Source organism: Ictidomys tridecemlineatus, chromosome 6, assembly GCF_052094955.1.
Source record: "Ictidomys tridecemlineatus isolate mIctTri1 chromosome 6, mIctTri1.hap1, whole genome shotgun sequence".
Taxonomy (NCBI): domain Eukaryota; kingdom Metazoa; phylum Chordata; class Mammalia; order Rodentia; family Sciuridae; genus Ictidomys; species Ictidomys tridecemlineatus.
Genome location: NC_135482.1, coordinates 169668682 through 169680862, shown reverse-complemented (window position 1 = coordinate 169680862; position 12181 = coordinate 169668682). Strand labels below are relative to the sequence as shown.

At 41.6% G+C, this 12181-nt stretch overlaps 1 protein-coding gene across 4 annotated transcripts in view; it reads right to left on the bottom strand.

Moving 5' to 3' along the window:
- Nucleotides 1-10762, bottom strand: part of Dclk1 (doublecortin like kinase 1) — a 328262-nt gene extending 317500 nt beyond the window's left edge. The window contains exons 1-2 of one of the 4 annotated variants that reach the window (XM_005317099.4): nucleotides 10420-10762; nucleotides 5177-5571 (exon numbers count right to left, since the gene is read on the bottom strand). In XM_005317099.4, coding sequence (XP_005317156.1) covers nucleotides 5177-5552 — 376 coding nt within the window. In that variant the 5' untranslated portion in view covers nucleotides 5553-5571; nucleotides 10420-10762. The remainder of the gene's footprint in view (nucleotides 1-5176; nucleotides 5572-10419) is intronic. The other 3 variants (XM_040281607.2, XM_021730402.3, XM_021730401.3) reach the window with 3 other exon arrangements.
- Nucleotides 10763-12181: the final 1419 nt, after the last annotated feature.

Sequence of the window (12181 nt, the reverse complement as noted above, 5' to 3'; positions counted from 1 at the left end):
CATCAACAACTAAAACATTTTTTCTTTAAATATTTTTAATAAAAATAATACATGAAAAGGAGATAAAATGGCTTCATGACCTCGGGTTACAGAGGGCCCTACAGGCATGAAAATAAAGGTCATAAATGAAAAGACTGATACATTGGATTATATAAACTTTCTGTATAGCAAAAAACACAAGAGTCATTAGGGGCAATTTGATAAAACTATTTTTAATTATCATAATAAAGGGCTTTAATCTTTTTTAAAAAAATCTTACAAGTCAAGAAAAAAAGATACCAATCTGGTAGGAAAATAATAAAGAGCTATGGGGAAATAATACTTATAAAAAGAAATACAGGGGCTGGGGTTGTAGCTCAGAGGTAGAGCACTTGCCTAGCACATGTGAAGCACTGGGTTGGATCCTCAGCACTGCATAAAAATAATAAATAAAATAAAGGTATTGTGTCCAACTATAACTTAAAAAAATAATGCCTTTTTAACACATAAAGAGATGAAAATTAAAACTATAATGAGAGCTCAGTGGAAGAGGGCTTGCCTAATGTATGATGCACTGGGTTTGATTCTGAGCACCACGTACAAAGAAATAAAATAAAGGTCCATCAACAACTAAAAATTTTTTTTAAAAAAAAAAGCTATAATGAAATCAATTTATTTCTTTTCTTAATAAGTTGACAAATAGCCAAGCTATTGATAGCACATCATCTTGTTGAAGGCAGAGAAACAGCCACTGCCATATAATACTGATCAGAGTGCAATCTGAAATTACCTCTGCATGAGAGGAGTTTTGCAATAGATTTTTAATGCTTGTATCTCTCTATTCAACAATACTACTTCTAGTAATGTATCCTAAAGCTATTCACCTACATGATTGGAAAACATATATCCAATCATATATTGCAAAATTATTTGTAATAATAAAGGGTTGGACACATCCTAAAAGCCCATGAATGAAAGACTGATTCAATAAATATGGCACATTTGCATAAAGGATTATTATGGAGTCAGTAAAAAGAACCCAGTAGTTATAGATGTACTGATATGAAAAGTCTCCAAGATTACAGACTCAAGCACACAGAACAAGGTGCAGAACTGTGAGTACAGCAAATTATCTTGTGGACATGCACTGGTATGCATGAGAGGGTAATAAAAAATTTTTAGAAACAACTAGCAAATTGGTTGCCTCTGGGGAATTTTAGGGAGCTTGTGCTTTATAGCAATGCAAAAATTAATTTCAAAACTGTTAATACAGTAGGGGGAGGTCTGAAGGAAACCAGCAGTGAGATAAAATAGACGAATAAGGGAATTTTCTTAAGAATATTGCCCCAAAATCCAGGCAACCTAGGAGCCACAGTAGGAGAGAGATTCCTTAACTCTGGGGGGTGGTGGTGGTTAATTTATTCCTAAGAAATGAATTCTGCTGGGGATTTGGACAGTGCCTTTAGGCCACAGCTAGTGTCAGGCAATGCCTATGGAAGGCTGGTGAGGAGCCAATGCATGTGTGAAAACTAGGAAGAAGAGGCACTTGACTCACTTATAATACTGCAGATCTGATGAATAAACTAACTTATTTATATCCAGAAGATGACATATGTGTATAGTCTTCATCCTTATAAGGAAATGCTCTGGCCCTCTCACACCTACATTCACATAAGATGTTAAAAGAAGGAAAAATCGGTCGATCAAGCAACACTCAGGATTTACATTACATCTTTCTCCTAAGAGTTCAAAGGGTTTCAGTGTTATGCCCTCCTTTATCCACAACATGTAGATATGTACAGTAGAAAATAAATGGTACAAAGTTGGGGAAATGAGGCCAAGTCTCAAGGTGAATCACTTGCAGAAATAGGCCTGCAGTTCAACTTTCCTCATTAAGCATCATGTTTTTCTTTTTTTTTTTTTAATATATTAAGTCCATTTTGAAAGCAACAATTAAGAATGTCATCTTTGGTATACACTTAAGTATGTACACACATTTATGCACTTGTAAACACATAAAACCATACATGCACACACACACACACACACACATATGCACACTCACTAATTATATAATTTGGCCTCGGAGTCAGCTCTCTCGATGTGCTTAAACCACACTTATGCATAAAAATCAGTGTATAATAATAACAGTGAAAGTGACCATAAGACTGTTATAAATAAGGAAACTCGCATATGTCATTGTAACTCAGAATTTTGAGTCTGAGATCAAGTGAGAAAGAACAAATTAAGAAAAAAAAAGACAATTACAAGCCAAATACAGTTGTCACTGCACCCACTAAAAGGATTTAATTTAAAACTCAAACATCATCATGTTGGAAGGGGAAATGAAAAGCTAATAGCATGCATTGACGTTTACATAAAATTAGTATGTAAAGTGAGATATATGGCCCTAATGATGAATATGAAGCAACGGTTTGGATTTTAACAGACTAAGCAAAATGTAATTGACAAAGAAGCAAATCTAAATGAATTTCTAGCTATTTAAACACTAAGTGCAGCTGCATGTTAATTGTCAGTGGTATGAATTAGAAAAAAAAATCTGTTTAAGCTAAAAATTCAAAAAATAAACACAGCCAATATGTGAGCTCACACCCTGTACTGAAGTTCCCATTCACTCAGTCAGAAAAAAAAAAAGTAATTTTTAAAATAATTTTTAAACATCAGAAAATTCCATCTTCAGTTACTTCATACTGATTGGGGAAAAAGGTTTGGTTGTGGGTGGGGGACAAAGAAAAAGATTAAAGTGTTTCTGAGAGAAGGAAGCATCTTTCATTTCTGGAATTAAGTCAAGAGTAAAACATTTGTTTTCAAGAAGTAGTTCACACCAAAATATTTCATTGAAATACCACTAAAGTCAATGGGAACAATTTAGGGTTTACAGTTAACTTTCCACTAACTGTCTTCCATTCCACTATATCAAAAAATAATCCATTGTATTAAAGTGAACACAACAGCACCCTTCATAGGAGTTGATTTCACAGCACACAGTATTTTAGTGGCAGTTATAAGACCCAGCTCTGGCATCAGCGTTCCTTGTTCAAATCCTAACCCTACCTTTTTTTTTTCTTTTTTTTTTTTTTTTGCTGTTTGAGCAGAGTACTGAGCCTACATAACATATTACATAGACATCAAGAGCATATACCTCCTAGGATCATGATGAGAAGTACATGTATTCCCATACAGGTAACTCCAACCATTGCCCTGCACATGCTCAGTAACAGTGAACCATTATCAACCTCAGTCAAGACAGCAGTATTTCAGACTAGATATGTTGTGGTAAAAAACAGAGACAAAAAAGATGGTGGCAAGCATGCCATGATTTTGTTGGTCCCCAAACGTGAAGAAAATACTGTCATCGGCCATTTCTGATACTCTTTCATTGGAAGATGGAAGCCACAGGAATATCTCTGGCCACTTTGCAGTAAAGACCAATTCTGGGAGAGAAACTGAAGTGTCCTTGGCCTCTAAAATGCTGTACAAGTGACTCTAGAACACAATGAGGCATCAATCCTCCAGCTATCTTAGGATGTGCTTTGAGATCTTGGCATATTCTCCCTATAACATCATCAGCCCTCAAAGGGATTGCTTAATTGACTGATCATGCACCTGACTTTGCATCTGATCTTTGTCCAGATCCCTTGGAATATACCACCAAATGTTTCATTTATCCTTGTATTTTCCAAGGTCATGCAAAGGACAGAGCAGACACACACATAAAATCTAAGTCGGCTCAGAAAGACTTCATGTTCATTCTTCCCCTTTAATTTACTGGAAGTTCCAGCCTCTGAATAGAAGGAAGAAGGCCAAGTCTACAGGCATCTTGGCAGGGTGACAAGTCACTGAAGAGATGTGAATTCTCACAAAATAAACACACCAAGCCCAGGCTCCTCCACACCCACTCAAGTCCAGTCAGACTGTGACCAGAATGGCATTGCTCCCAAGAGATCAAGACAAGGAAAAGGGAAAGGACCTCAGCTTTGATTGACAAACCAACTCTGGCTAGAAAGGAGGACAAGAGGGTCTGCCAGTACACACCTAGGGGCAGCAACCCCAACTCCAAGGCAGCTGACAGGGATGCTTCCTGCTACCTGCTTAAGAAGGCAAGGGGTTGTATAGCATCCCTCTACGACCCAGTTGGACAAGAAGACCTGAGAAAATACTGCTGGAGTAAAGATAAACTAAGAAAACATCAACCTCTTCCAACACTTGGTCCTACCTTCCTTTCTGAGGTTTCTTTGTGCTATCTGCCTCATCAAAGGCTTAAGTCTTCAATCTCAGAAAAACCTGCTCTCCAAAGGGAATCTACTATCTTTACTTACACCTCAGCATACATTTAATCCTGTTTTATTCTCCCCCAAATTATTTTGACCATGACTTCTAAGGCAATGAAAGGCTTTATGCCTTATCCAAACAGAGTTGATGTTAAAGCATGAATATCCCAGAGTGAACAATCTATTCTTCTCCCACAAGCTATGAGGTCTCATCTGTGAACCCAAATGGTCCTATTCTCACATTAAATGTCTAAAACAGATAATTACTATTAACATAAATTGGACTTAAAAATAATCTGAGCAGATCAATTCCTTTATATTCCCAAATTCTGTAGAAAGATGAAGGATCACAGTGGAAAGAGTTGTCAGAAAACATCATTTTTGGTCCAGCAGTCACCACAAGCTTACAACCACAAACACATCTTTTGGATTTTTTTGGTCCCCAATCTCCAATGATAAAATTAACGGGTTTGATAACCAAGCTCCTTTCAACTCTACAATTTGATGATCCATTTGTCATCTTTCATTCAAGTACTTTCTGACATTGTGATAGCAAAATTTCCATCTGCGTCTAGAAATGAAGATGAACTATGCAACTGAAGATATAAAAATTAACTTTAAAAATTAATGTCATACGTGTGTGACAAAGGAAATAGAGAATGTTGTACAACTGGACACTTTTCCCTTGGCTTATGATTCGGGGGTATCTGATTGTAATACCATTATGGTTATTTATTTTTTTTCTTCGTATACCATGCTGCAAATTGGAGCGCAAAACAATAAAGATCTTAACCTAAGGCTCCCTCTAACTCTAATGTGACCTCTCAGAGGTCAGTAAGGCTAGCACAAGGAAACCTGAGCATGGAACCGGTAGGGTCCCTGAGGGTTTATTTCTTAGTGCTCACCTTCCACTAGTTGGTCCAGGCTGGAAATCTTCTTGAGCCCATCAATGGTGTAGATTGTTCTCACTCCCTGGGGCAAATTCACGTTATCCGACAGAGTTCGGGTCAAATCAGCCAGGAGGGCCTCAAAAGATCGGAAGCGGTCTGGGGAGATGGCGTACACAATCCCTTTGAAATATCGATCTCCATTTCGATAGAAACGAACTTTCTTGGCCTTCTTCTCCGAGCTGAGGGTCTGCAGCGTGCGGGTGCGGTAGAAGCTGCAGTGGGCGCTGTGCGTGGGGCTCGGCAGGCCGTTCACCCGCGACCCTCGGCTGTACCTCTGCGCCTTGTCCCTCTCATCGAAGTGCTCCAGCTCCATGTCTCTGCCGAAGGACATGATGGACTGCAAGGGGAACCTGTGAGCCCCAGAAACAAAAGCAGACACACAGCCGGAGGTTATTTAAGATCGTGGCTTGAAGAGTTCCTCTTGAGAGCAGCTGGGTGGAAATATTGTGATAATATGTACTGAATCTGAGCCATCATCGAGTGGGAGAGAAAGAGGAGGAGGACAAGAAAGAAACGGAAGAGGCAAATGCCAGGGGAAACAGCTTATTACTCAACTACAGTTTCGTTCATCTCCGAGATTATCAGTTACCTACTACCTAGTAGGTTTGGAATGGTACCTATTTACAGGCAGAGAAACTGAGGCACGGAAAATTCTCTCCTAAATTTCTCCAAATAACACAGTTGAGAAATGCTGGAACAAGGAACTTTCCCAGCTCTGCCCGACTCCAATGCTTAAGGTTCTCTGCAGACCAGTGTGCAGGTAGCACACTGCTATCTGGTAGCAGGTAGAAAAAAAAGCTTTTTTCCTATTATCATACAGCTAAAACAAGTATTGGGCCAGGGGAGAAAATGAGGGCAGGCAACATTTAACAGTTGGACTGTAAGAGTTCTGTTTACTGTACGTGTTTCCCATGGCCAGATGGAGAGCAAATTAAATCAGTCCCTAGGTTCTACCAACTTAAGGAAGACTTTCCAACAGAGGCATGTATTCCATATTATAAGAAGTGAATTCACCTTAAATTATTTACTTGTATTTAGCGCTTCAGATAAATTGGGTTAAAACAAAAAAGGGGGGGGCAGGAAGAGGAAATCACAAAAGGAAAAAAATAATAATTAGTTGAGTGGTTTTGCCCTTCCCTCTACTTAAGGCTCTATCTTTGTGGTTGAAGAAATCAAGGCTGCAAGCTGTTGATTCATACTTGACCTTGACTTAACTGTGTAACCTTGAGAAAGCTACTTGTCTGACATATTGAAGCCTCAATTTCCTCAGTCACAAGATGGGAATGAGAATAGTACCTATCTCATTGTTAATATTAACTACTAAACAAGTTAATGGATATAAAGCATTTAGGATAGTGTCTGGCATGTGTGTAGTATTTTTTTTTTAATTAATAGAATGGTTTCTGTTTCTGACCCCCTACAAAAAGAACTAGTAGGAGCAGAATCTTCCCCTTCTGGCAAGGTAGACAGCTGGTGACTCCTGATCTTTATTTCATGATTTTCTGAAAAGAACACCTACATCTCCCTGGTCCCCATCTCACTTTCTATGGGGCTTCACTTTCTATCAGCAACTTGCCTATGGTATCAGTTCATCCTCACTAAGAGGTTCATTGATAAAGTCTAGTGGCGCTGCCTCTTGCAGGAGAACCCATTTTTTTAACAGGACAATCTAGAAAGTGGGAAAACTTCAGCATTCAAAAATTTAAAATTTTTAAATTCAAAATTTTGAATGACACAATTTCAAGCACTCTGAAAAATAGAATATGAGGGAAATGGAAAATTTGAGGCAAGACTTTTACAAGTACCTCCCAATTTCTACCATATGGACAATGTCACCTTTCTGAAGGTGAGTCAAAACTTAAAAAAAGTATTGTTAAGTCTTTTTTGATCTTTCTGATCATTATTCAGCCTTGAGCCCGAATAAACTGACCTCTGATCCATTCAGAATGGGTAAAAATTTTATATATCAGTTTAAAAATTAATTTAAAAATTGTGATAAAAAATTTCACATTTAAAAACATGGCTACGTGATACTCCTAATATGAATGAAGTGAAAGAAAATATTATTTATGGAATGTCTAAGATATACCTGACACTAGTATTCATCAATCAATTGTACAATATGCTAAAAATATTTTCTAAACCTTACAGGAATCTAAAAGGGTAGTTATTGTTCTCAAGGGCATGAGGTGGAAATGGGTCCCAACACTGTAACTGAGGGATTAGGATTTGAACCTAAATTTACCCTGACCCCAAAGTTGGTTCTGAGCCTGGACCCTAGCTGGCATGTACAAAAGAGTTGTTTAAAGCCCTCACACCTAACTGTCTCAGGCCCTTAAGCAAGCCACCTAACCAACCAAGACCTCATCTGCACAGAGAGGAAGCAGTAGCTGCCAGGTCTCTAATGCTTCACACATTCAAGTTTATATCACTGACCTCAACAAGAGGGCTGGAAACAGTATGATTTAAACATGGAGAGAATATGAGTTTAGTGTATTCTCTCCTTCCAAATATGAAAACTACCTTATGCCTCTTAATAACTAATCATAAACTAATTTTTCATTTTTATGAAAACAGTTACACTCACAATAATCAGGTATCATTGATTTTGAAGTTTGGTAACTTTAAGACACTTACCACTTAATATCCAATCCTGGAGGCATTGGTTGTGTATTTGCCCATGATATCAGTAACTGTACCTTCCCCTCCCTCCATATATGTGCGTGCGTGTGTGCACGTGTGTGTATGTGTGTGTGTGTGTGTGTGTATTAAATGAGCTCTCCCATCTTACAAATGGTGTGTCTGTCTTGATTGGCTGGGTGGAAGATATTACTAGTGTTTATACCAACTCATTAAGCTCTTCAAAACTTTGTGAGTGATAAAGGCATGTTGACTTTTGAAGTGTTATATTTCCTTTTTTAAAGGCACTGGTCATTCTTCTAACCCTAATTCCTTCAAAAGTTGTATAAACTAAAAGAAAACAAGCAAGAATGACAAGCAGGGATGCAGCAGAAGATGATAATTGTATTATCACAAAAAAGTATAAATCCAGTTCCAAGTGGCATTTCTCAATTCACAACTGTCAATTGTTTAAATTCCCTAGAGAAAACAGGCTTTTTTAGGAGCAAAACTTCCACATCAGTTATTGGATTTGTTCGTTTGTTTGTTTGTTTTTTAAGATTGACCTAAAACAGAAAAAGTTTAAGATGGATGCAGTGACATGCACCTGTAGTATCAGCTCTCGGGAAGCTGAGGCAGGGGGATCATTCAGCCCAAGAATTCAAGACCAGACTGAGTAACATAATCAGACCCCATCTGGAAACAATAAACAAATAATAAAATAAAGAAAAGCTTATTTCACTTGATTTTATTTGCATATTTCCTCAAATTGGATCTTGTGTCCATGCAGGGATGGACAGAGACCACATCTTTTACTTCCCTTTGCTGAGCCTATCCAAAGTAGGCAAAGAGGTTGCCACCGAACAAAACCACACTCAAAGTGACATCATTATCAACACTACAGCTACCACTTAAAGAATATCATCAACCACACTTTATACCCTTGTGTTCTGGTAATTATGTGAGGTATCAAAACAGGTGCTCTTTCCCTAGCGTCCACTGGCTCAGCTTCCACTTGGTGTAGTGATACATGTGAATCAAAAGCTCCTAGACAAGATTGGAGGCGCTTCCTGTTGGTCACACTTCCTCCATGGGAAGCCTACTAGAACACAACAGCCCCACTCATAGTCCACATCCACTGGTGGCCAAGGGCCAGGCAACCATGTGCATGACACCAGGTGGGTAAACCACAGCGCTTTGGCCACAGAGACCACAGACACCAATTGGAGAAGGTTCCAGACAGACTCTTGTCAGAGATTTTCCTGTACATATTGCCTTGCTAGGAAACCAACATCCTCAATTGTTCTTTGTGGAATTTCTCACCATTTTGAGGAATCTATGTTCATTCTCTGGATGAGCACATGGGTTCCTGTTTCAGAATTTACAAACACACACACCAATTAAGAATCAGGCATAAAGGCTACCACATCTAAATAGATGCTGAACCTGGGAATTCCAAAGCATATTTTAGCAATGGGATTAGGATTCAGGTAGATGGAACACACATGGAATAAAAGGAACACACATGTTCTGAGCCAGTGCACCACCGTGGATGTGGATAGCACAGGGTGTGTACATATCTTTCATGATTTTCCTACATATGACCTCGCTTAAAATCCCTTCTGACCCGCACTGGTGTGACATTTGGTACTTTAAAGGCTGCCCTACTTTCCTTTCCCATTGAAAGGCGATATATTTAGGAACAGATATGACATGTATTCGCCGAACACCCTGCAGTGTGGCGGCTGAACGCATGTGCACCGTAATCTGGACACACATTCACAGGTAAGGCAGAGAGGAAGCCAGTTTGAATGAAATCTTTCATGGCTCTCTCACAGACAAGCAGATGTTTGCATGCTGAATCCAGCGGCTATTCTGAGCAAACCTGGTTTTTCAAAAGCAGTCTCTTTTGTGGGGTAATGCGGGACTGTGCGTGCGCTCCCACTAGGAGGAAAATGCCATTTCCTCTCCGCATGCTTTTAGCACTGCAGGTACTAATTTGTACAGGAGGTAGCCTCGGCCTCGCTGTCCCCAGAGGAACTTGAGACCCTGCAAATGTACTTGCAACATTCACACTGCAGCCACCACCAAGCACCGATCGCCCCCGTGGACAAGTACACACCACCCTCCCGGGCACACAGGAAAGAACACACACAATAAGAGGCCAGGCCCAGCCACTCCTTCCAAGCACAGACTTGGTCCTCCTTCCGCAGCCAGTCCTGACAATGACAAGCACCTCTCAGAGATCCTCGCCCTGCTCTCGGTCTCCACTAACAACGCAGCGAAGACCCTGGGGGAGGGGGTTCTCACCCTACTCCGGGTTTAAAGCCCGGTGGCACCAGACAAAAGAGGCAGGTGCCAGCAGCCCAGGGGCCGCCCTCACACAAGGCCCCCGGCCGGGGCCAGGCTGGCGAGGGTAGGGCAGTCGCCTTTCGAGGAACCGCGGGCGGGGCGGCTGCCGCCAAACTGGGCGCCCGCCCTGCCCTGGGCGTCCTGCAGCTGCGGGCAGAGTGAGCACTGCGGGGCCTGGGAGCAACCCTCCCCGCAGCTCGTTTCCCCAGCAAAAGCAAACCACGCACCGGTCCGAGGAGAGTCGCCGGGGATCTTTGTGGCCGCGCTTGGGGCTGCCTCCTGGAGCTGTCCTTGCCCTGCTGGGTGCGGCTGGGGCTGCGGGGCTGTGGGGCTGGGGGCGGCGTCGGTGCGGGGCTGGGCGGCAGCAGCTGCGGGAGCACGGGCGTCTCGGCTGCGGCCACTAGTGCAGGGATGTGCCTTGGCCGGTCCTCATTGAAATGCGGCGCTTCGCACAGCCTCACTCCAGCCTCTCTTCCGAGGAGGGCGGCGGCGGCAGGCGCGCTCCCTTTTCTTGTATCTCACTCGCTCACACGCCCTCCCTACTCCCTCCTTCTCCTCCTCCGCGCGCGCCCCGTCTCCCCCGCCCTTCTTGGCAGGGCGCACCCACCACGGCTGCGCCCGGGGTCCTCCCACTCTGCGAGCCCTGCATCCAACGCAGCGACCTCAGTATCTGACTTAACTGAACCCCAAGCCTCCCCAGAAGTGGTTGTCTGGAGAAGGGCTTGCAGATGGGCTGGCAGCCTCGGGGACAGAAGAGAATGTGGACAGGGATGGGTCTGAGCCAAAAGGTGTGCGGGGCAGAGCGGTGAGGTGGCCCAGAAGTGAGGTCCTCTTTCTCATAGAAGGCATGAGAACAGTTCTCCGCGCTGCACGTCCACACCCACACCCTTCGTTGTGACCTTATCGTTTGACACTTCCCAGGGTTATGAAAGCAAAGGGGATCGCCTCTCATTTCTTCTCGCCCAGGAAGCATCCACATAACGCTTCGAGGACCAATTCGGGACCCTTCCAAGCTATACCCTCTTGTACCCCTGTGCCCCCAATTGAAAGGGCCAGATCTGTGCATGGATCCCACCCGTCACCTCCACTTGACCTCAAGATGTGAGTCACCCTTAAAATAGTGACCTTTCTACTTAGAGCCAAATATTTTCACGAAAAAGTCTTTGATAACTTAAGGGCTAGGTTTCACTTGCTACTGGGTGTTTCATGGCTGCCAAAAAACTGGCGGTCAGGGTGGAAAGCCCCATGAGCTCACACAAGCCTCTCCTCCCAGGGTGGAATGTTCTTGGAACCTAGGCTGTTCACAGCCTCATCTTGTCTTGGCACAAAAGTCCAGATGAGATTGGGTCCCAGATTTCTGAGAAACTTTAATCTGGCTCACTGTGCAACTTGAAATTTGGTCAATTAATCTGACCTTCAATTCTGTCACTTGGGACGTGTTTATCCCAAATACACATACATATACAAAAACATATGTATTTTTCTCTCTTCCTTAGCCTGCACTTTTCAATGGAAAAAGACCAAATTTTATTTTTCTCTTGCCCATGGAGCCCAGTTATGTATTTGACTACTTATTATTAATAAGAACTAATCCAAAATACATTCAAAATATTATGCAAATACTAAATAATTATCATTTATTATAAAATGCAACTCAAATGAGATGCATGTTACATATTCAACAATGACGCAATATTTATTGTTGAACTATTTAATAACCCAAGGATGAGAGTACAATGAACTCACCAAATTAACTAAATGCAAAATACTGAGTCTGTTCCTTCAAATTCTGATGCAAAACAAAGGCTCAGGGGTAAGTTTAGAGAAAGGCTGAAGCAAAGAATATCTTCTTAGAAGAGAAAACAGAGCTTCTTGTTATCTTGCCAGTGACAAATGCCAAATAATTTCTGCCAAAATGATAAACCTTTTAATTCCTATGGATTTTCTATCAGGGTCATATCTAAAGCATTTTATGTAACTTAACCATAA